Raw genomic sequence first — 24,781 nt, forward strand, 5'->3', positions numbered from 1 at the left:
AGCAGCAGGTCCCTGGGTGAGTCAAGTAAGTAGATCATTTATTGAATTTGAATGAGTCCTTTCAATTCCATATAGCTCCAAACAGTGACTGACTCATTGGCAAAAAAAATCTTAGTTTCACAAAGGACCAGTTATTGGATAGTTCAAAATTATGTACAATGATATTCTGTCAGCTTTCACACATCACACCCTCAAAACTAGTCCTAATCACACTTCACCAATGCAGACGAGAGAAATATAAAAGTGTCCGTGTTCTGCCGTCTACTCTATATCTTCTGGTCTGACAGGATGTGGTATAGGAACGATGGATTTCTTCTCTGTGTCGCTCGACAAGGCTTTCCTCATATCTACAAAGAGTGAGCACATGTCAACAAAATTGAGCTACAGTAATGTTTGATTTGAAGGGGTTCATCTTACCATAGGCGTCTTCATCCGGTTCTCCGTTGCTAGCAGAATAGTACTCTATCACGGTTCTGTAAACGCTGTAGCCTAGCTGTTTGTACATGTTCACCGCCACTTGATTGGAGACTCGAACAAACAGGTCAACAAAGAACCCGCCCTTCCTAAAACAGTGAGACATGACATAGATTAGAATAAGCCAAGAAGTATGCTAGATGTCATGTTCAGTAGGGTGCACTACAGCAAAACGGTTTGAAACAGAAAACAAGGGTTTATTATTTGTATTCCCACCCGGTTTCAGTACTATATATATATATATTGGTACCAAATGACACTGATCTTAGTAAAAGTCAGACCCACCTTTCTGAGATCTCCTCCAGCATCTCCATAAGCTTGGCTGCCAGTCCCAGTCGTCTGAATTCTGGGGCCACTGAGAGAGCTGTGACGTGCCCATGCCACTCTTCTCGCGCCACTGATCCCTCCGCCTTTCCCATGACTGCAAGGACAAAGTCAGAAGTGTCATGTTGATAGAGGCCATCCACAGTGTATGCTATTGCAATTTCTTTAAAGCAATCATCATCATATAGGATGGTACATATGACATGCACTTACTGTAACCCATCAATTCTCCACCAGGGGCCTCTGCAACAATGAAGTACTCAGGCCAGTGGGCCAGGTACTGTAGGTAAAATGGGATTCCATACTGTAAAAGAAAGTTAAGGACTGCTTGTCTTCTAATATAACAAGACAAAGCCTACATTATCTGGGGTTTCCATGCATAGATAGACAGGTGGTATATTATTACAATGCCGGGGTTCAATTTGTACGTGTGAAAGGATACAGTCTCTGTTAATGGATCCAGGTTGCTGTGAAGGTAGAAACAAAGTTTGAGATGTTTCACGCATTCAATGCAATGACCCTGACGACGAGGGGCAGCAGACTTCAGTTTACTGTATTTATGCCTAGCTAGCCACCTTTGAAAGAGAGAGCCAGCTAGTGAGCTATTGTCCATACATTCCAAATACTGTATCTTATAGCAACAGAGTTGACTCGTTTATTAAGATAGCGTCTATGCATCTCTCTGTATGGCCAAAGAATTAGCTTCTGGCTAGCTAGCTATACTTGCAACTAGCCAACAAGCAAAATGCTATTGGTATGAGCCACTAAAACATAGGTATTGTGTAGGTAGAAGGTTAGCCTATCAACAGTATTAAAAACAAATCGAAATGAACTCACATGTTGTTGAACTTGAACAAATCATCGCACGTAAAAGCTCGTAACGTTGTCATTTTCGCTGACCATTCAACTTTAGCGTCGACCAAAACGTCGATGCCCTCTATCGTTAGGGAGGTGTCATTGACTGATTTACTGCCATCTTCCGTTTGACTGAGGAATAGCAGGCTAGAATACACACGAGCAGAACATGGTGAGCAACGGTTGGAAAGATATTTCAATGATGTGTGTGACCTATCTAATCAAGTTGTGTATGGGAAAGTTGAGATATTAATCCATTACTTTGCAATAGTGAATTCACAAGCAAATGGATGGCTGACTTATGCTTGATACTGTAGTTGTGTCCGATCCAATTAAAATGCATTCATTAGGTGGCAATATAAAAACCAGTAGCTAGCTGTTCCTCCATGAAAAACGAATACCTGGGTAAGTAGCCTATGAGGGAAAAAAAGACATGCATCTAATTGCAGTAACTGAACTACACATTTCCAAACATAAAAATATTGATTGAACAAGAACATGTTTTAGGAAAGAAAGGTTTTAAGTGATGTGGGTTTTTTTTTCCTTTGATATGGTTGGTGGAGAGCATAATATGTATTCTCTGGGGACAGAGTAGGTGGAGTTACTTTTGAACATGTGTGAAGACTGTCACTGAAAGGACTTGGTTCCATTGATCAGTGGTGCACTTTGGTGTGTTAATGCAAATGGAGTGGTTTCAAGTGTTGGGATTTCTTGGATTATTTGTTGTTTTCAGTGGAGCCCAGAACACACCAAGGTATGGGGAAAAAATGGTACTTCAAAGGTATTCTAGACAAATGTATTTGCAATCCTATACTTTTTCCATTATCGAAGCTCGTTATCGAAGATCCTCTATATTTGTTGTTATAGAGGATTTTTTTTAAATGGCCTCCCTTATTTTCAAAGTTCTCTATCCTCTTTTCTTTCAGGCCCAGCATGGCCCCCAGCCCTTCATACCTGATCTCTGTTCCGAGGGTCCTAGGGCCTGGTGTCCCCATCACACTATCAGTCACTATCCTCACCAAGACGGTGGAAGTCCAAGTCGTTACTGAGATTGTTAATGGTAATAATACTGTTGTCACAGAAACAACCACAATTCAAGGAGGTAAGACATTATTTTGAACTCAACTTTTAATATTTCTATAACTGTTTATACGCTAAATGTTTGCTTGAATTTTGTTTCACACGCCAAGCAGCAACCTTGACATTTCGCTATAATGATGTTGTATGATTATCAGTGCTTGAACTCAATTGATTATGACTCAGTCGATGATAAACATCCCTGTTTCTTTATGCCATTTTCTTCATACAGGTTCGACTGAGCTGCTGGTTCTTTCACCGGTAAGAATGTCTTTTTCTGAAATGCTTATACAATATAAAAACAATTCATGAAATAAAAGTAGCAATTAGATGCCAAAACTATCAATCTATACATGGTATGAATGAAGATACACATTACATGTTGTAGTGGCAGTGATGTTGTTACCATTTTGGTTACTTGAGTTGTAATTCCCCCTTTCAAAGTAGAGACAGTATTTTTATAGTATGTGCTGTTGATCACAGTATTGTTGGTCACAGGCACATAGAAAATCCCTCTTCAGTGTTGGTATTCAACTCTGAGGTTCCTAGCATTAAAAAAAAAAGGGTTATTATAAACCACCACAAACATGACAAAGTAAGTCGCATTCGAAATATCACCGTCCACCATTGTGTCTGAGATAACAGTACACCTTAGCCTTGACTCGTGTCTGTCAGAATACTTGAATACTTCTTCTTCCTGGCCCTCTTTGACCTTTGACCTATTCTGCTATTCCCCCCCCCTCTACAGATCCCCGACAGTGAACTGAGCTATTGGCACCCCTACACGTTGGTGGTCAAGGGCTATGTCGGGATGGGCAATATGGTGTTCACCAACTCTACGGTCCTGCGTTTTAACCGCAAAACCTCATCCACGTTTATTCAAACAGACAAGGCCAACTACAGGCCTGGGCAGGTTGTGAAGATCCGGGCAGTGTCCATTTACCCAGATGGCAAGCCATATAAGGGCAAGATAGATATTATTATTAAGGTGTGTGTTACTGTTACCATGTCAAGTGGTTATTGTATGAACATTCAGTGTGGAAGTGATAGCAGGTGGATGGAATGGAAACTTGAGATATGAAACTATGATGGCCAGTTGATCATTCTCATTTCCTTTTATGAACGCTGTGAGCCAGGATCCTAAGGCAAACATGATCCGGCAGTGGTTGTCATTGGACAGTGTTCTGGGTGTTTTGTCCAAAGAGTTTCAGCTGTCTAAGAATCCATCCCTTGGCAAGTGGACCATTGTGACTTCTGTCAATGTAAGTCCTCTTAAAATCTGAAGGACTATGCTAACGTTTTGCTGCTCAAAACATTGAGTGGTTATTATAGCTTTATTACGGCTTTTCAGGGTGATGCAGGCTATATATTTCATCTTGGCGTTATTTCATCTCGTTAACAGATGGCCTTGGGGCTTGAATGTGTTTTTTGTCTGCAAATCTTCAGGAATAATTGACACTAAATACTCATAATAAATGAGTGTTATTTAAAAAATGTGTCTTCACTGAAACGTGTCTTCTGCGAACTATTACACAACGACAGCCCCACTCATGTTGTTTTAATCAAGGGAGAGTAGATAACTACAACGAAACTGTCCAGAAATGTTAAAAGTCTTCCTGTAGGAGGGCTAGAAACAAGCAGTACATAGTTCATTGTGCTGAAATGTGGTCACCTCTCACATTTTCTCTCTGTCTTGCAGGAAGTTGTGAGTGAAAACCAATTCAACGTGGAACATTATGGTAAGATCGCTTTCATCAACGTTACATCATTGTTAAACTTAGGGCTCCAGTACCTTTTCCATACATTCTGGTTCCTCCCTATATTGTTCAGAACAAAGGTAGATGACTCACCAGGGGATACTCACTGATGCTCTCTCATTTTGAACATGACTAAAGTTGAACTATTTTCTCAGACATTCAACTAGAGCTAATAAGCTATACATTTTCCATTTACATAAGCCAAACACATTCAATAAGGTACATTTAGATTGGTACATAGCATTTACTTATTGTGTACTTCAATATACACTACATATACAAAAGTATGTGGTCACCCCTTCAAATTAGTGGATTTGGCTAATTCAGCCACACCTGTTTCTGATTCGAGCCCACAGCCATGCCATCTCAATAGACAAGCATTGGCATTAGAATGGCCTTACTGAAGAGCTCAGTGACTTTCAACCTGGCACTGTCATAGGATGCCACCTTTCCAACAAGTCAGTTCATCAAGTTTCTGCCCTGCTAGAGCTGCCCCAGTCAACTGTAAGTGCTGTTATTGTGAAGTGGAAATGTTTAGGAGGAACAACAGCTGCAGTGAAGTGGTAGGCCACACAAGCTAACAGAACGGGACCGCCGAGTACTGAAGCGCTTAAACGTGTAAAAATCGCCTGTCCTCAGTTGCAAGACTCATCGGGAGCTTCATGAAAGGGGTTTCCATGGCCAAGCAACCGCACACAAGCCTAAGATCACCATGCCAAATGCCAAGCGTTGGCTGGAGTGGACTAAAGCTCAGCACCATTGGACTCTGGAGCAGTGGAAATGCGTTCTCGGGAGTGATGAATCACGCTTCACCATCTGGCAGTCCGACAGATGATTCTGGGTTTGGCGGATGCCAGGTGAAAGCTACCTACCCAAATGCATAGTGCCAACTGTAAAGTTTGGTGGATGAGGAATAATGGTCTGGGGCTGTTTTTCATGGGTCGGATTAGGCCCCCTAGTTCCAGTGAAGGGAAATCTTAATGCTACAGCATACAATGACACTCTACGATTCTGTACTTCCAACTTTGTGACAAGAGTTTGGGGAAGGCCCTTTCCTGTTTCAGCATGAAAATGCCCTCATGCACAAAGCTAGGTCCATACGGAAATGGTTTGTTGAAATTGGTGTGGAAGAACTTGACTGGCCTGCCCAGAGCCCTGACCTTAACCCAATCAAACACCTTTGGGATGATTTGGAATACCGACTGCGAGCCAGGCCTAAATGCCCAACATCAGTACCCGACCTCACTAATGATCTTATGGCTGAATGGAAGCAAGTCCCCCCAGCAATGTTCCAACATCTAGTGGAAAGCCTTCCCAGAAGAGTGGAGGCTGTTATAGCAGCAAAGGGGGGACCAATGCCCATGATTTTGGAATGAGATTTTTGACGAGCAGGTTTCCACATACTTTTGGTCATGTAGTGTATCTTGAATAAAAATAAACATTTGGAAAGCTTTTGCTGAGGTTTGTGTGTGATTGTAATCGATTTCAATGAATGTTCTTTGTGTTTGTTTCAGTGCTGCCCAGGTTTGAGGTGTGGATAGAGGCTCCCAGTGTCCTTCATCATGATGATACTCTCTGGGGCGTGGTCACTGCTAAGTAAATCAGTTTGATAACGTTTTACCTTATGGTTTGAACAAGGCTCATCATGTGTGTTTTGTGCACACATACTTGAAGAAATAGTGTCTTATAAGCCCATATGGGCTGGGCGCGAAATGGTGTATAACACTGAAAATTCAATCAAAACTATTTGGTTCCGATCATTTGAAGGTCCCACTGCAGCAAGAGGGATTGTAAATCTACTCTCTCTCTCACAGATACATGTATGGGAAGCCTGTACGAGGTCACATGAACATAACCTACTTGCATCGTTTTCATGACATCGGTGTGAGTTCTGATGATTATAAAGAGGTAAGTTTGCCCCCCCCCCTCCCAAATGTAATTTGTAGTTTTAGTCTTATGAATCACATAAGGGATCCTGTTGGCATTTGAATGACATTCATGAAACCTAAAGTGGAGATCTCTAAAAGATGATTCATTGTTTGTTATTTTTATACAGATTTACGGCTCGACGGAGTTCTCTTTTGATGTGCCTGACTACCAGGTCATGTATAAACGATTTGCAGACAACATGTATGAGGATTATGAGAACGATGAGTTTCTTACCATCATAGTTTATGTCACAGAGTCCCTGACAGGTAATCATACAGTTATTTCAAACCATATAAGTTAGATTCTGTACACTCATTTCTTAGTGAGAATGAAGAATAACGCTCTCATTCAGAGTCGACTATTACTGATCTATAGAATCTGTTGTTTGTTGATTTTTAAGGACTGACCTATCACAGCACTATGGAGGTGGGTGTGGTTAAATGTAGATATGACCTTGCCTTCCGTGGATACCCCAGCTATATAAAGCCCTCTTTGAACTTTACCGCTGAGGTAAGCAAAATTACAAGTCTATAGAGTATTGTTCAGTTGCGTGGGTGTGGAAATAAATGTTCATCTTTCCATGACCAAACATATCGGCGCAGCTCTGACAAAAGTAGGTTAAGTAGCTTTTTCACGTTTTGTATTATTGCACCTGTTTTCATGCGGCGTGATCAGTGATGCATGAGTAGGGCATATCATGGTTTCAGACTACCTCATATCAATGCCATGGAAACAAACATACTACTATAAGTATTTGTGCCATACCCAGGACGTACAGAATGCTGTACGACTCCAATTCTCATCACAGAAAACATTAGAAGTCATTATGATCTTTGGAGTATGGATGTCATGTCCTGGAACACGTTTAGTTACAAACCCCTTGTTCTTGCAGCTGAAAATATCCACATACAACAAGTGGCCCCTGACTCGAGAGGATCAGGGGAAGACTGTTACAATCTCCATAACACAGCAAAGGCACAGTCCATGGAGCTGGGAGTTGGACGACTTGGGGTTAATGATGCCTCGTGTGCTGCTGAACTCTACTGGTCCTGGCCTCCCTCCAATGCCAGATGAGATACCAGTCCAGACAATGGTTTTACCTGTACCTGCAGATGGGGTCATCCCCATTCACATACAGCTCTCAGATAAGGTGGCAACACTCACTGTAGATGTAAGTGGCAATTTCAAAATTACTGTTTCAAAATCACTGCCAACTTTGAACAATGTACAGTATCTCTCTTTGTATTGAACTGTACCTGGGTTAGGTACCGCAGTACGTGGTCAAAATAAAGATATGATCATTTGTGATAATATTTCATATTTTTTAGGCTTCATTCAAGGACGGCTATAAGATGCTACAGGTCTATAGCAGCTACAAGTCCCCCAGTAAATCGTACCTGCAGATCCAGAAGTCCCGTTCAACTCCACAGGTAAATCTCACAGGGATGGTTAAGACATCCAGTGATTAAATACATGTTACCAAATGACTTTGTCCCTCCTAGGAGAATGAAGGAAGTCATGCTGAGACTGAGGCCCTAGATGTCATAGATGTGTGAGATGCTTTAGGCTTGAGCACCTTGTGCTAAAAATGGACCATTTCATAAATGCTAACAACATGGCGAGATCCTCGTGGTATATTTACTCTAAGTGATAAACCAAACTTTGATTTTCTGAAGGTTGATGTCCCGCTCCTGTTGACACTTCAGAGCAATTTCCCATTGAAAGAGTTTCACTACCTGGTAAGTACCTCAAGCAGTTTACCTGTCATATAATGATACCTTAAAAGATTGATCTTCATGTTAATCTTATCAGTTAGTATCCAAAGGTCCAGCATTCTTCTCTTGTCTCCCCTGTTTTCAGGTGATGTCCAGGGGACAGGTGCTGTCTTCTGGAAGAGGCAGCTCTTCTTCCCTCACCCTGACTCCACAGGAGTCCTGGGCTCCCTTGGCCTGCATTGTCGTGTACTGTGTGCTTTCAGATGGCGAGATCTTCAATGATGCACTGCATGTTCCCATCGCCCAAGATCTAAAAAACAAGGTAGTTGCCACCCGCTGTTTAACTTTGAACATTTGTAGTGCTGCGCCAGCTCATGGTGCAGATTGAGACCCCCGCTGCCCTTCATCAAATCTCTCAACTGAATCGTTGGAATAAGTAGCAGTTAACCTGGCAGTGTAGTCATTCATGATCCTGACTGTGATATTCTGCCCCTGTATATCGTGGTGTGACCTCTCTCTGGCAGGTGTCTCTGAGCTGGAGTGAGGACAGGGCCAGGCCTGCTGATGAGGTGTCTCTCAAGGTGTCTGTTGCTGAGCCCGGTTCACTGGTGGGGATCCTGGTGGTGGATAAGGCAACACGCTGGCCCCACTCACACAATGACATCACCAAGGACATGGTGAGGAAGACCAATGTTGTAAAAGGAAAAAGAACTGCCTAAAAACATGCGTGAACATGACTGCCACAGAATTTCAGTAATATAAGGAAAATGCATGTAAGCAGATATTGTATGTACTTCTTGTTTTGAAAGACATTGTTTGTTTCACAAAAGAGTGCGATCCATTCTGTGACCTTGGACTAGATAGTACCAGTGATGACACAGGGATGGGCAACTTTGTTGGGGGTGGGGGTCACAAAAAAATCTGAATTTACCCACACATCTAGTCAAAACATTTTACTGGCCCCCATCTTTTTATTTAACTTGGCAAATCAGTTAAGAACAAATTATTATTTACAATGACGGCCTAGGAACAGTGGATTTTTACCTTGTCAGCTCGGGGATTCGATCTAGCGACCTTTCAGTTACTGGCCCAACGCTCTAACCACTAGGCTACCTGCCGCCTTGAAGATGGAGATACATTTTTCTTGCAAATTCCCTGCAATCCTACACATTTTGCCACGGGGCAGAGAGAAAATGTTGCAGTTTTAAAGTCAGTTTACTGCAAATCTACACATTTTGCAACTGTATAACACATTTAATGCAATTCTACTCATTTTGCCATGGGGTACAGACATTTTTGCAGTTTTTAAGCTAATATCTTGCAACTCTACACACTTTGCCATGACTTATGCCATGTTAATATTACATCTGAGTGAGAAGGACAAACAAAATCAATGGGGGCCCACTGGAGGTCAGCTTCCCCAGGCACATGCACGGTTGGTATTTGGCCAACTTTAATACAAGTTTAGATAGCTGGATAGACTAACACACCAATCAAAAGTTTGTTAGCTGACATGGTTAATTGAGTGACTGTCAGTAACATGAGAGAAGCTACTGATGCACAACCACATTTCTAAATTGCACCTGGTGTATTCTACTATTCTAACTCTCAACAGTAAGTTGAGACCCATATTTATTTTATTTTATTGTTGTTTCAAACCTCTTCTATCCTCTCCTCCTTTCCTTTCCTGTCCTCCCTCATCCCCCTGTCAACAGTTCATGGATCAGGTAATATTTGGAAATTGATCCGCGGGCATACTAAAGGGGGGGTGGGGAGCTTTTCGTTGTTTTGTGATTCCCTACAGCTTTTCATCGTCTGACTTTAATGTGCACCACACATGTTTTTTTATTTGATTTATTTCATCTTTATTTAAACCAGGTAGGCCATTTTACATGATATAATATCCTGTGCAAGTACACCTATGAATCACTTTCTATTGCCCCCACCCAAGTATCGGTCAAGTGTAAACGAAGTCACTATGAACTGTCTGTTTTGAACCTGACCAAACAGGTTTTAACAATGCATAATCTTTTTGTCTTTGGCTGTTTTGTTGTGCTGTGTAGGTTGTAACAGTAGGAGGCTTTAGTGAATGATGGTGTTATTTCTCAGGTGCTGGAGGAGATGGCAGAGTACGGCAGAAAGACGACAGGCGACATGAGAATGGGAGATCCCTACTCCATCTTTACGGTGGCTAGCTGTGACCTTGACAGGCATATCAGATGCCATAACACCATCACACATATTGTATATCACATTCCTAGGAAAATGTGCATGTTTCTTATGCTCTTTGTGATTGTTTGCTACATCCCCAGACATCTGGCATCATGGTTTTGACAGATGCCAAGTTGGAGAAGATGGGGGAGCAATTGAGACCTCAATTTCGTAAGCTCAGATATAATGACCCACAAAGCACATTGTGATTCCAGTACGCCTATGTGCAGTATTTGTCTTGGCTGTATTGACCCCCGTGTTCCCAGCAGGGGAGGGAATCCAATTGTTTGGAGATGAGGGGGATGATATGGAACAGGAGGAGCAGGAGCCTCGGGAACGCAGGGACTTCCCTGAGACCTGGCTGTGGCTGGACACCAACACAGGGTGATGGACAGGAACCATGGTCCATAATACGCTGGCACACACACACACACACACACACACACACACAACGACACACACACAGACAGACACACACACACACACACACACACACACACACACACACACACACACACACACAACGACACACACACAGACAGACGCAGACACACACAGACAGACAACACACACACACACACACACACACAGACACACACACTTTAATTAAATGTGCATTAATCCTACTTTTACTGACAACATGAATTTCATTATCTTGGTCACAGGGATTCTACCACAGTTGAGTTTCCTCTGACTTTACCAGACAGCATTACTACCTGGGTAGCCACTGCCTTTGTCATGTCTGCTGATCTGGGCATAGGCATCATTGAGACCCCTGCAAAGGTACTGTACTACACCCTTTAGAAGAAAAGGAAAAGCTGTACACTCTAATAGCTCCGATGCAATATTTTACTTACCAACTTTTCCTGTACTATATCCTCACACACGCCCTGATCTGCATTGTTGGCGCCGTACAAGTCATTGTTCATTCCCAGATAGACTTACTCTACTTTACTCTACTCTACTTTACTCTACTTTCATGTACGATACTCTACACTACTCTACTTTCTTATACAATACTCTACTCTACACTACACTCCTCTACTTTCATCTCCGGTACTCTACTCTACACTACTCTACTCAACTTTCATCTACGATACTCTACTCTACTTTCATCCACTCTACTCTTCTATATACCCTTCTCTACTCTACTTTAATCTACAATACTCTACTTTACTCTACCTTCATCTACTCTACTTTACTCTACTCTACCCTTTTCTACTCTACTTTCATCTACGATACTGTACTGTACTCTACTCTACTCTACTTTCATCTACGTTACTCTACTATACCCTTCTCTACTCTACTTAAATCTACAATACTCTACTCTACCCTTCTCTACTTTCATCTGCAATATTCTCCTCTCCTCTCCTCTCCTCTCCTCTCCTCTCCTCTCCTCTCCTCTCTCTCCTCTCCTCTCCTCTCCTCTCCTCTCCTCTCCTCTCCTCTCCTCTCCTCTCCTCTCCTCTCCTCTCCTCTCCTCTCCTCTCCTCTCCTCTCCTCTCCTCTCCTCTCCCTCCCTCCCTCTTGTGTTTTCAGCTCACAGTGTTCCAGGACTTCTTTCTGTCCTTGAATCTACCTGCTTTCATCATCCGAGGAGAGCTGCTGGTCGTGGAGGTCACTCTCTTCAACTACCTCGAACAGGATCTCAAGGTGAGCTGCACTGTCTGGCATCAATGTGCCTCTCAGATGTCTCTGGCATAGCCACTTTGATATTGAGAATCTCTCACTGCAGTCAGTGGTGTATACTTAAGTACAAATACTTCAAAGAACTACTTTAAGTTGTTTTTTGGGGTATCTGTGCCTTACTATACTATTTATATTTTTGACAACTTTTACTTCTACTCCACTGCATTCCTAAAGAAAATAATGTACTTTTTATTCCTTACATTTTCCCTGACACCCAAAAGTATTCGTAACATTTTGAAGGTCTAATTCGCACTTATCAAGAGAACATCCCTGGTCATCCCTGCTGTCTCTGATCTGTCAGACTCACTAAACACAAATGCTTCGTGTGTAAATTATGTCTGAGTGTTGAACTGTGCCCCTGGCTATCCGGAAATTAAAAAGTTGTCTGGTTTAAGAAATATTTAATGATTTAGACTTTTACTTTTGATACTTAAGTACATTTCAAAGCAAATACTTTTAGACTTTTACTCAAGTAGTATTTTACTGGGTGACTTTCACTTTTACTTGAGTCATTTTCTTTTAAGGTATCTTTACTTTTACTCAAGTATGATAATTAGGTACTTTTTCCACCACTGACTATAGTACATCTAACAGTATTTATTTCCTTTTTTTGACACATTTATCGTAACATATTTAAGCAGTAAGGCCCGAGGGGGTGTGGTTATATGGCCAATATACCACGGCTAAGGGCTGTTCTTAAGCACGACGCAACACGGAGTGCCTGGCTACAGCCCTTAGCTATGGTTTATTGGAAATATACCACAAACACCCAAGGTGCCATATAGCTGTTAAAACTGGTTACCAATGTAATTAGAGCAGTAAAAATAAAGGTTTTTATCATACCCGTTGTATAAGGTCTGCTATACCACGGCTTTCAGCCAATCAACATTCAGGGCTCGAACCACCCAGTTTACAATTACAAATAGAATCCTATAATGGAGTTGCAGCCAGAACAAGAATGAACCAGTTTGGATGTTTATATGCTAGAGGTAAGAAAGCATTGTACCTATTAATCCAACAGGGACCTATCCCAGGAATATCACTCCCCTCTATGTGGAGCAGGACCCAAGACAATTCATTTATCATAGTTCTAATCTGTAATATTGTTACGGGACAAACATCTGGGGGTAAAGAACAGTGTGTTTTACCTCTAAATACATTCCATGTCTTTTGAGAAGCGTGTAATGTGATCTGGGCCACTTCCCTTTCTTCCCTTTCTCTCTTTGTTTTGCTCTTATTCTCCACTTCCAGGTGATGGTGATTGTTTCCCAGAGTGACTCGTTCGAGTTTGTCTTCCCGGACAATGAGGAGCTCTCTATGGCCAGTACACGTACTGTGTCTGTGGGGAGTCAGAATGGGACCTCTGTCCTGTTTCCCATCAGGCTACTGGCCCTGGGGGAGATCCCAATCTCAGTCGAAGCCAAATCGTCTGTGGCCTCTGACGCCGTCCGCCGGATGGTTCTGGTCAAGGTACAAGTCACAAGTTTCACTTTAATTTGATGAACGTACAAGTCAGCGAAAGCAATTCATTTTTTCTCCTAATTGGAGTATCAAATGAATGTGTTCGTTATTTCAGCTCAAACACACAAATCTCGTTCTTGTTAAACTTCTTCAAAGGACTTTTCAGTCTCACCCAGGTTGTATTGCATATTATTGTTCCTTTGTGCGTAATCCTTTTTCGGCCATGTTGTTTTGGTAGCCTGAAGGACTTGAGCAGTCTTTTTCGAAGACCATGTTTCTGGAGCTGGTGGGGTCAGAGAAAAGGCTTTCCAGGGAAGTGGCGTTTACCTTCCCTGCAGATGTTGTGGAGGGCAGTCAGCGAGCACAAGTGACTGCAGTCGGTACGTAAACACATCCAGCTTTGGCCTCTTCCACTCCAAGTCACAAGCTAGTGACCAAAAACTCATTTTCGATGGTCTTATAACGAGCACGGTCACAATACATGAGACCTTTTTATCGCCACGTTACCCCTTTAAAATGTCGGAGTGAACACTCTTTGAAAACACCCGAGAAAGAATGTCAAGCGAAGACAAAAGCCTTGAACACGTTGAATCATTAGATTTCTGTGGAAAATAAGGACATGTTTGGCAACGTTTCGCTCTCTTTTTATGGTCAGCAGCTGTGCGAGTGTTTTCTTACCCTTCGGAGAATGGAATCCTAAAAGAGTCCTGTATCTGTCACTCTAGTCAACCTGTCAATCTAGCAGGCTACTTTGGATGCTTGTGTTTGTTGTCCGGTAAACATGCTTGCTGTTTTAAGTGGCAGATCTTGTAAATATGTCAGGGAAGAGCAAGTCTGGTTGTTACTTGTTTGACTAATTGTTTGTCACCATATTAAAAGAAAGCCCTTTTTTAAAAACTTGTTAAGCTGTCACCACGTGGGCTCCTTTGGATGTTGACAGGCCATAGAGATCTTATTCAATTATTAGTGTTCTAATTCCTAATTCTTTGGGATGAGCTGTCTCAGTCTGGGGATGAATTGTGAGAGTTAGACCAAGATGTCATTTCTCATGATTTCTCTCTGGTTTCTGTCGTCTTTTCTTCATTTTCCTTCTTGGTGGAGAAGGTGACATCCTTGGACCGTCCATCACGGGCCTGGAGTCCCTCATCCAGATGCCTTCTGGTTGCGGGGAGCAGAACATGATCCACTTTGCTCCCAACATATATGTCATCCAGTATCTGACCGCGTCTGGACAAGCTGACCACGATACCTTGATTAAAGCCACGTCTTACATGATGAAAGGTGCTAATAATACCAACTCATGCCACTGTGCGGAAATTTGTATGATGAAGATGAATAGTTAAACCTTTTTGTCCCTTATCCATGTAGGTTATGAACGTGAACTGTCCTATCAGAGAGATGACGGTTCCTTCAGTGCTTTTGGGGATAGTGACTACTCTGGAAGCACATGGTGAGAAAACTTGGCTTGTGGTTGTCTGTCTGTCTGTAAGTAACCAAGTAACCAAGTAACCAACCCTGTATCCATGTTTTCTCTCTGAAGGCTCTCTGCGTTCGTACTGAAGTGCTTCCTGCAGGCGAGGCCCTTCATCTCCATTGATGGCAGAGTGCTGGTCAGTACTGCTGCCTGGTTGGGGGCCCAGCAGGGGAATGATGGGGCCTTCTTGGAGCCCGGACGGGTCATTCACACTGAGCTCCAGGGAGGCCTGGATGGCCCTGTATCTCTCACAGCCTACGTTCTCATGGCTCTACTGGAGGATGACATCTACAAGGTGGGAGTCATGCTACCATTAGATTCTGTGCTACACTATTTGGTTTGTTAAATCTGAGCCTGTTAAATCTCTGTGGTTGACGTTTTCTCTGTTTCTATTATTCAGAACATGTATGCGAGCCAAGTTTCCGGGGCCCTGGTGTTTCTGGAGACCAGGCTTGCTCTAGGCATCTCCAGTAACTACAGCCTGTGTCTGACCACCTACGCTCTGACCCTGGCCAACAGCGAGAGTGCAGAACGAGCGCTGGCACAGTTGATGGGACGAGCAGAGATGAAGGGTAAACACTCGGGGAGTTGGATGGGGATGGATGAGACACCTCTTTACTAAGGTGCTGGTTACATCTAAAAACATTTCAAGAGGAATTTAGAAAACACACAATTGTTATTTCTTGATTAAACTTTCTTGATTTCTGCATGTTTAATAGTATGTTATTCTATATACAGTTGAAGTCAGGAAGTTTACATACACCTTAGCCAAATACATTTAAACTCAGTTTTTGACCATTCCTGACATTTAATCAAAGTAAAAATACCCTGTCTTTGGTCAGTTAGGATCACCACTTTATTTTAAGAATGTGAAATGTCAGAATAATAGTAGAGAGAATGATTTACTTCAGGTTTTATTTCCATTCCCAGTGGGTCAGAAGTTTATATACACTCAATAAGTATTTGGTAGCATTGCCTTTAAATTGTTTAACTTGGGTCAAACATTTTGGATAGCCTCCCACAAGCATCCAACAAGAAGTTGGGTGAACTTTGGCCCATTCCTCCTTGCAGAGCTGATGTAACTGAGTCAGGTTTGTAGGCTTCCTTGCTCGCACACGCTTTTTCAGGTCTGTCCACAAATTTTGTGTAGAATTGATGTCAGGGCTTTGTGATGGCCACTCCAATAGCTTGACTTTGTTGTCCTTAAGCCATTTTGCCACAACTTTGGAAGTATGCTTGGGGTCATTGTCCATTTGGAAGACCCATTTGCGACCAAGCTTTAACTTCTTGACTGATGTCTTGAAATGTTGTTTCAATATATCCACATAATTTTCCTCCCTCATGATGCCATCTATTTTGTGAAGTGCACCAGTCACTCCTGCAGCGAAGCACCTCCACAACATGATGCTGCCACCCCCGTGCTTCACGGTTGGTATGGTGTTCTTCGGCTTGCAAGCCTCCCCCTTTTGCCTCCAAACATAACGATGGTCATTATGGCCAAACAGTTCTATTTTTGTCTCATCAGACCAGAGGACATTTCTCCAAAAAGTACGATCTTTGTCCCCATGTGCAGTTCCAAACCGTTGTCTGGCTTTTTTATTGCGGTTTTGGAGCAGTGGCTTCTTCCTTGCTGAGCAGCGTTTCAGGTTATGCCAATATAGGACTTGTTTTACTGTGGATATAGATACTTTTGTACCTGTTTCCTCCAGCATCTTCACAAGGTCCTTTGCTGTTGTTCTGGGATTGATTTGCACTTTTCTCACCAAAGTACGTTCATCTCTAGAAGGCAGAACGCGTCTCCTTCCTGAGCGGTATGATGGCTGCGTGGTCCCATGGGGTTTATACTTGTGTACTATTGTTTGTACAGATGAACGTGGTAACTTCAGGCGTTTGGAAATTGCTCCCAAGGATGAGGTCTTGGCTGATTTATTTTGATTTTCTCATGATGTCAAGCAAAGAGACACTTAGTTTGAAGGTAGGCCTTGAAATACATCTACAGGTACACCTCCAATTGACTCAAATGATGTCAATTAGCCTATCAGAAGCTTCTAAAGCCATGATGTCATTTTCTGGAATTTTCCAAGCTGTTTAAAGGCACAGTCAACTTTATGCATGTAATCTTCTGACCCACTAGAATTGTGATACAGTGAATTATAAGTGAAATAATCTGTCTGTAAACAATTGTTGGAAAAATTACTTGTCATGCACAAAGTAGATGTCCTAACCGACTTGCCAAAACTATAGTTTCTTAACAAGAAATTTGTGGAGTGGTTGAAAAATGAGTTTTAATGACTCCAACCTAAGTGTCTGTAAACTTCCAACTTCAACTGTACAGCGCAAGCCTTGTCTTCTAAATGTTGATGTAGTTCATTTGTGTTTCCAACCATTACTTCCTCTGTTTGCAGACAGTGTTCCATCCTGGAGTTCATCAGGCATAGGGCTTTCTGAGTCATGGCAGCCGCGCTCCGCAGACATCGAAATGGCTGCCTACCTGCTGCTCTCCCTCCACAAGCTATCCAGGCTGGAGGAGGGCTTCAGCCTCATGAAGTGGCTCAGCCAGCAGAGGAACTACTTGGGAGGATACAGCTCCACACAGGTAAGGAAGGAAGGAAGGAAGGGTCCGTCTCTGATCCCATATCAGCAAGGCTGGTTCAGAACATATGCATTTCAAGGGTCACTGTGGGTCAGTGACGAAACTCAGATCTGTTCGACTTATTCAGAATAGAAGCATTTAAAGAGTCAATCTCTGATTCCAGATCAGTTAAGTTGGCTCAGAACATACTGCATTCCAGTTTCACTGAATATAACCAAAAGGAACATTCACAAAACCCAAAAGAACAATCCTCTAGTTTAGTGTCTATGGAGCCTGTTCTGTGTCAGTCACAGGGATTGAAATGAAGTCCCTCAAGTACTGTGAGGCACGTTGTAATAAAAATGGACCACTTTACCCAAAGTCCCACCACAGACAGAGTTAGGGTATAACAAGATATTAGGGGCCCAAGGGCTTACAAGAGATACACAGTGACGATAGGAGTAAGGATCAACAGGCTGTATTGAGCTGGCATGCAGCTACCCGTAGAGCTGGAGAGAGGATAATAATAACCAATAGGGAAGAGGGAACAGCTGCTCTGTCTGTGTCAAATCGTTAGGGAGACTGTCTTTGGCTGGCTGAGCTAAAAGAAAAGTTATTGTAAGCAGCCCAGTTCGTGCTCAGACACTCAAACAACATCCAAAGCAAAAAACAGATATTGGTTTCATTCTGTGGGAATTGGCATTCATTTATTGAAAGGGTTTTTCCGAAAATGGCCTCTTCTTGCCTCCACATTTGGACAGTCTAAGGCTGTCCAAAATGGTACCCTATTCCCCTTCATAATGCACTATTTTTGACCAGGGCTCTAGGGCCCTGGACTATTCCCTATATAGGGAATAGTGTACCATTTGGGACTCAACCGGAGTCTAGCTGCTTTATTGTCCCTTTCTCTCCTCAGGATACAGTGATAGCCCTGCAGGCCTTGTCTGAGTATGCAGCCTACAGTGGGTCTCAACTCATCAATCTCCACATTACAGTCAACACAGCACCCTCAACCACAGTGGCCAGCTTCCACATCAACTACACCAACTATTTGCTATACCAAAGCCAAGAGGTAAAATGAAAATATCCCCATTCAAATAAATATCTAAAAACTGTCTACCGATAAAGAACAAAGCAGCGCATGATTCTCCAGGTTGGTGACACCCTAGTGATGATGTTGCAACTGATTGCTGTGATTTACATTTCAGATCGAGACAGGCAGAGAGGTACGCTTAAAGGTTTCTGCCAAGGGCCAAGGATTCGCTCTGTTTCAGGTACCGATAATCCTAAATGTACTTGATGTCACGTCTGCCAGCAATTTCCATCAATCTCAATAATGAAAACCTGTCACCCTGGTTTTATGATCATAATAGTAACCCCACCATGCCGAGCAATGTTGCGTCAGTAAGAGATTACATGACATTACAGACAAAAGCTAAGCCACCCTTGCTGGGCTATTGTAGTATTCACATGAACCCCATGACATAGAGGTTGCCAGTGCCTAGAACATTGTAATTATCAAGGTACAACACATGAAAACAAAACGCTCAACTGCTGTGAATGATTACACAGCCTCCTGCATCATACCAATGACTAAACTCATATCAAAATGATAAGAAATAACCAAAATATATAGTGAAAATGTCCACTTTGCCGTGTTATTGAGTACAACTATCTCATGCTGACACTGTCTGATTGTGTCCCAGGGAGTTTATGGTGGAGCCTCCTGCTGGAAAGTGGCCTGTAGTCTCAGTCTTCTTGACCTGTTTTCATCCCTGTGAACAGGCTGCAATAAATCAGCCCGTAGTCATTTTGAAGAAAACAATCTGTCTGTCAGTTAAACAATGGAAATGAAACTTGCCTGTGAATTGTTTTCCTTTTCCTGTCCTTTATTTATATCTCTCAAATGATTTGTTTCTCTCTCTCTCTCTCTCTCTCTCTTTCTCTCTCTCTCTTTCTCTCTCTCTCTCTTTCTCTCTCTCTTTCTCTCTCTCTCTCTTTCTCTCTCTCTCTCTCTTTCTTTCTCTCTCTCTCTCGCTCTAGATGAATGTGTTTTACAATTTAGAGAGCAGAGGGTTGTCACGGAAATGGAGAGACACTACACAGGAGGCTTTTGATTTGCACATAGAGTTGTTTGACACTACCATGTACTACATCCATCTTTACATTTGCACAAGGTAAGTGTTAGGGTCTGGCTTGGTAACACACATTTACAGCTTAAAAATGAAAAACAAGAGAGACAACTCTGTTTTTCAATCGCCTGCTGTTAAATAAGACAGATATTGGAAAGGACCACATGGTCTGGCGTGCCAGTATGCTACTAGAGGTTTAATACCTGCCACGTTTGAGACAGCTATTTATGTATTTTTCTCTGCCAGTCTGTTGGAGGGCCAAGGCATTAACCAGACTGGCATGGCCATTCTAGACGTGGGCCTTCTCAGTGGCTTCATCTTGGCTCAGGATGGCATCGAGACCAACGATCTGGTTCGGAGAGTGGAAACGCCTCCGGGGAAAGTCATCCTCTACCTGGACTCTGTAAGTGTTACTATTGTATATAAATATATATATATATATAGTTGATTCGGAAAGTATTCAGACCCCTTTACTTTTTCCACATTTTGTTACGTTACCTACCGCCTTATTCTAAAATGTATTAAATTGTTTTTTCCTCCCTCATACACCCAATACCCCATAGTGACAAAGTAAAAGCTCTTTTTTTTAAACATTTTTGCTAAATAAATCAAAATAAATATCACGTTTACATAAGTATTCTGACCCTTACTCAGTACTTTGTTCAAGCACCTTTGGCAGTGATTACAGCCTTGTCTTCTTTGGTATGATGCTACAAGCTCGCCGCACAGCTATTTTCAGGTCTCTCCAGAGATGTTCGATCGGATTGAGGTCCGGGCTCTGGCTGGGCTACTCAAGGACATTCAGAGACTTGTCCCAAAGTCCCTCTTGCGTTGCCTTGGCTGTGTACTTAGGGTCATTGTACTGTTGGAAGGTGAACCTTCACCCCATTTGTGAGGTCCTGAGTGCTCTGGAGCAGGTTTTCATCAAAAATCTCTCTGTACATTGCTCCGTTCATCTTTCCATCGATCATGACTAGTCTCCCAATCCCTGCCATTGAAAAACATCCCCACAGCATGATGCTGCCACCACCACGCTTCACCGTAGGGATGGTGCCAGGTTTCCTCCCAATGTGATGCTTGGCATTCAGGCTAAAGAGTTCAATCTTGGTTTCATCAGACCAGAGAATCTTTTTTCTCATGGTTTGAGAGTCCTTTAGGTGCCTTTTAGCAAACTCCAATCGGGCTGTCATGTGCCTTTTACTGAGGAGTGGCATCCGTCTGTCCACATTAAGGCCTGATTGGTGGAGTGCTGCAGAGATGGTTGTCCTTCTGGAAGGTTCTCCCATCTCCACAGAGGAACTCTGGAGCTCTGTCAGAGTGACCATTAGGTTTTTGGTCACCTCCCCCAATTGCTCAGTTTGGCTGGGCCGTCAACTCTAGGAAGAGTCTTGGTGGTTCCAAACTTCTTCCATTTAATATTGATGGAGGCCACTGTGTTCTTGGGGACCTTCAATGTTGCAGAAATCTTTTGGTACCCTTCCCAAGATCTGTGCCTCGACACAATCCTGTCTCGGAGCTCTACAATCCTGTCTCGGAGCTCTTTGACCTCTTGGCATGGTTTTTGCTCTGACATGCACTGTCAACTGTGGGACGTTATATAGACAGGTGTGTGCCTTTCCAAATCATATCCAATCAATTGAATTTACCACAGCAGAGGGAACACCCCCCTATCCACATCGATGGAACAGTAGTGGAGTGGGTAGCAAGTTTTAAGTTCCTCAGCATACACATCACAGACAAACTGAATTGGTCCACTCACACAGACAGCATCGTGAAGAAGGCGCAACAGCGCCTTTTCAACCTCAGGAGGCTGAAGAAATTCGGCTTGTCACCAAAAGCACTCACAAACTTCTACAGATGCACAATCGAGAGCATCCTGGCGGGCTGTATCACCGCCTGGTACGGCAACTGCTCCGCCCACAACCGTAAGGCTCTCCAGAGGGTAGTGAGGTCTGCACAACGCATCACCGGGGGCAAACTACCTGCCCTCCAGGACACCTACACCACCCGATGTTACAGGAAGGCCATAAAGATCATCAAGGACATCAACCACCCGAGCCACTGCCTGTTCACCCCGCTATCATCCAGAAGGCGAGGTCAGTACAGGTGCATCAAAGCTGGGACCGAGAGACTGAAAAACAGCTTCTATCTCAAGGCCATCCGACTGTTAAACAGCCACCACTAACATTGAGCGGCTGCTGCCTACACACTGACACTGACTCAACTCCAGCCACTTTAATAATGGGAACTGATGGGAAATGTTGTAAATATATCACTAGCCACTTTAAACAATGCTACCTTATATAATGTTACTTACCCTACATTATTCATCTCATATGCATACGTATATACTGTACTCTATATCATCGACTGCATCCTTATGTAGTACATGTATCACTAGCCACTTTAACTATGCAACTTTGTTTACATACTCATCTCATATGTATATACTGTACTCGATACCATCTACTGTATCTTGCCTATGCTGCTCTGTACCATCACTCATTCATATATCCTTATGTACATATTCTTTATCCCCTTACACTGTGTATAAGACAGTAGTTTTGGAATTGTTAGTTAGATTACTTGTTGGTTATTACTGCATTGTCGGAACTAGAAGCACAAGCATTTCGCTACACTCGCATTAACATCTGCTAACCATGTGTATGTGACAAATAAAATTTGATTTGATTTGAAGTGGACTCCAATCAAGTTGTAGAAACATCTCAAGGATGATCAATGGAAACAGGATGCACCTGATCTCAATTTAGAGTCTCATAGCAAAGGATCTGAATACTTAAATACACACACAAATAAGGCATTTCTGTTTTTTTATTTTTAATACATTTGGAAGAATTTCTAAAAACCGTTTTTTTGCTTTGTCATTATGAGGTACTCTGTGTAGATTGATGAGGGGAATACAAAAATAAATATATATTTTTAGAATAAAGCTGTAACGTAACAAGATGTGGAAAAGGGGAAGTGGTCTGAGTACTTTCCAAATGCCCTGTATATATCCTCACCTCTTCCCCTCCGTGTGGTACTGTTTGTCTATGTGTGGTGTGAGGTGTGTCTTCTACTGCTGTACTGTGTGGCATGTCTACTGGTTCATGTAACAAGACCGTCAATAGGATATACCCTCTGGCACTCTCGTTCAGACAATGGCGAGGAGGAAACATATCCCTCATCAAGATAGATCTTGAAACTCTTGAGTACACAATTGTTGTCATAGGTACTCATTATAGATATGGAGGCCTTGGAAACATTAGTCAGAAGTCAAAACTTGTGTTATATGACCCCAAGTTCACTGTTCAGCAGGGAAACCAACTCTCGTTTTATTTCTCACGTTGTCTCCCTCCTCAGGTGACGACAGAGGAGATGTGTGTGAAAATCCCTCTAGTCATGGACTTCAAGGTTGCCAACGTCCAGGATGCAACGGTTCTCATCTATGATTACTACGAGCCCAGTAAACAATACTTAAGTTTTGACACACATTCAAAATGAGGCATGAGATTACTTGGTGGACTTGTGCCTGTAAAGTAATTGTTTCCTTTCTTGTCTCATACCAAGGGAGGAAGACGGTGAGGACATACCAGTCCTATTGGAGGCATGACATGGACGCCTGCTCATTCTGTGGGGAAGACTGCAGCCAGTGTAAAGGACAGATGGCCTATGTGTCTAACAGTGTATCTGTCTCCCACCATTGCCACCGTGTGGCCACTCTCGCCTGTTCTCTCCTTGTCCTCCTGGCCTGCAGCTTGTAAAAGAGATCTGTATAGACTTTTTATACCATTTAGGTTGTTTAATAATAAATAAGTGGAAACCGTGATTTTACTGAATAGGTTGGGGAAGTGTGAGGTATTTTTTATTATTTTTTTCAATCAAGGTTTTATTAAATCTCGTTCTGCAGTATATTTTGTCTTAGGCATCTCAAAGTCATGCACTGGAATGTTTGTAAATACTGTTTAGAATTTTTTATTGGACTTTTAAGTGAAATATAAATAGAGGTACCAGAGCGCAGAACATTACCCAGGTCGTTGCTGTGAATGAGAATGTGTTCTCAGTCGACTTACCTGGTAAACATAACGGATAAATAAAAATTACAGGCATATTATGCATTTATTTTAATTCTTCTTGTTCTTCTATTTGAATTCTTCTTTATTTGAATTAATTCTTCATCACTTTTAAGGCATTAATGACAAGTACAATATAGTATTTCACAATTAATATAATGACTGACTGTCACAATCTGATATGTCTTCATATGTTGGGTATGAAAGTGTACAATGTAATATAAAGTCTGTTGAATAAAGAGAAAGACACCCTTCTCTGAGAGTACACTGACTCACCTGAGAGGAGTTGAGAGCACTTTAGTAATACAGGTGTAGGATCTTAATTTTATCATCCTGTTGTTGCAGGAAATGTCCTGCACAGTAGGAAATGAAAATGTTTAGTATGTTCAAGGTTTAAAAAGTCTTCTAAAGTTTGTAATTTCCACTTAAACATGTCAGACTTGATTTGCTCTAACTAAAAATTTATCAACCCCTACAAAAATATACATTCATTATAATCCACATAATAATTCACATTTCTTGTTGCTGCAGTATTATTTTCCCATGGTGACAAACTGGTCAATTTAAGATCCTACAGCTGTATATACTCAAGTGGCTGGCAACAGGAAACGGCAGAACAGATCAGACAACAAATAGTTCACAACACCTCCAGCCTCTCATGCAGACCTTTTTGAAGTAAATGACAGACAGTATGCATTGGCGCATACTCTTTGGGAATTACCCATTGCAGAAAGAGTGAAGTTTTAAAGATCCAATGCAGCTGTTTTGATCTCAATATTAAATAATTTATGGGTAACACTTAAGTACCTTACTGTGATTGTTTTAAATTAAAATTGTTTAAAAAAAATGCTTTTTAGCAAAAAGCTATTTATCAAGCAAGAATTTTGCTAGGACTGTCTGGGAGTGGTCTGAGTGACCTAGGGGCCTAATTCGAGGAGCCTAATTGGAGGGATATGTAACCTGAAAACTAACTGTTATTGGCAGAGAGGAGGGTGAACTCTCTTTGTTATTGGCCTATTAACTTATACCACCTGTTGA

General features: G+C 42.2%; 2 protein-coding genes across 2 annotated transcripts; one reads left to right on the plus strand and one right to left on the minus strand.

The window, feature by feature from the left end:
- Window positions 1-21: 21 nt before the first annotated feature.
- On the minus strand, window positions 22-1,775 carry LOC112217477 (N-alpha-acetyltransferase 20). Its single transcript, XM_024377777.2, has 6 exons — window positions 1,636-1,775; window positions 1,241-1,265; window positions 1,012-1,102; window positions 760-895; window positions 418-563; window positions 22-347 (listed from the first exon to the last, which is right to left on the minus strand). The coding sequence occupies exons 1-6, from the start codon at window positions 1,686-1,688 to the stop codon at window positions 262-264; spliced, it is 537 nt and encodes a 178-aa protein (XP_024233545.1). The 5' UTR covers window positions 1,689-1,775; the 3' UTR covers window positions 22-261.
- cd109 (CD109 molecule) lies at window positions 1,723-23,997 on the plus strand. The gene is made up of 33 exons (XM_042300639.1): window positions 1,723-1,825; window positions 2,580-2,755; window positions 2,963-2,991; window positions 3,479-3,718; window positions 3,867-3,992; window positions 4,430-4,469; window positions 6,002-6,083; window positions 6,302-6,395; window positions 6,544-6,682; window positions 6,817-6,926; window positions 7,309-7,587; window positions 7,745-7,846; window positions 8,093-8,155; window positions 8,277-8,453; window positions 8,656-8,808; window positions 10,241-10,318; window positions 10,444-10,513; window positions 10,612-10,726; window positions 11,008-11,125; window positions 11,882-11,995; window positions 13,283-13,501; window positions 13,731-13,872; window positions 14,597-14,773; window positions 14,861-14,942; window positions 15,033-15,261; window positions 15,367-15,538; window positions 17,372-17,562; window positions 18,455-18,610; window positions 18,747-18,812; window positions 19,582-19,715; window positions 19,917-20,073; window positions 23,034-23,136; window positions 23,241-23,997. Exons 2-33 carry the CDS (start codon window positions 2,587-2,589, stop codon window positions 23,432-23,434), a joined length of 4,320 nt encoding a protein of 1,439 aa, XP_042156573.1. The 5' UTR covers window positions 1,723-1,825; window positions 2,580-2,586; the 3' UTR covers window positions 23,435-23,997.
- The last annotated feature ends 784 nt before the right edge of the window (window positions 23,998-24,781 follow it).

This window comes from Oncorhynchus tshawytscha, linkage group LG18, assembly GCF_018296145.1.
Source record: "Oncorhynchus tshawytscha isolate Ot180627B linkage group LG18, Otsh_v2.0, whole genome shotgun sequence".
NCBI classification, from domain to species: Eukaryota; Metazoa; Chordata; class Actinopteri; order Salmoniformes; family Salmonidae; genus Oncorhynchus; species Oncorhynchus tshawytscha.

What these genes read in the sequence shown, in the direction of transcription:
- cd109 (XM_042300639.1), top strand. Translation starts at nt 2,587, where the DNA reads ATGGCCCCCAGCCCTTCATACCTGATCTCTGTTCCGAGGGTCCTAGGG. An exon ending in TGGGGCGTGGTCACTGCTAA is followed by an intron (nt 6,084 to 6,301) that starts GTAAATCAGTTT and finishes TCTCTCTCACAG; the next exon opens with ATACATGTATGGGAAGCCTG. An exon ending in TGAAAGAGTTTCACTACCTG is followed by an intron (nt 8,156 to 8,276) that starts GTAAGTACCTCA and finishes CCCTGTTTTCAG; the next exon opens with GTGATGTCCAGGGGACAGGT.
- LOC112217477 (XM_024377777.2), bottom strand. Translation starts at nt 1,688, where the DNA reads ATGACAACGTTACGAGCTTTTACGTGCGATGATTTGTTCAAGTTCAAC. An exon ending in TGGATCCATTAACAGAGACT is followed by an intron (nt 1,103 to 1,240) that starts GTATCCTTTCAC and finishes TTTCTTTTACAG; the next exon opens with TATGGAATCCCATTTTACCT. An exon ending in TGGAGAATTGATGGGTTACA is followed by an intron (nt 896 to 1,011) that starts GTAAGTGCATGT and finishes TTGTCCTTGCAG; the next exon opens with TCATGGGAAAGGCGGAGGGA.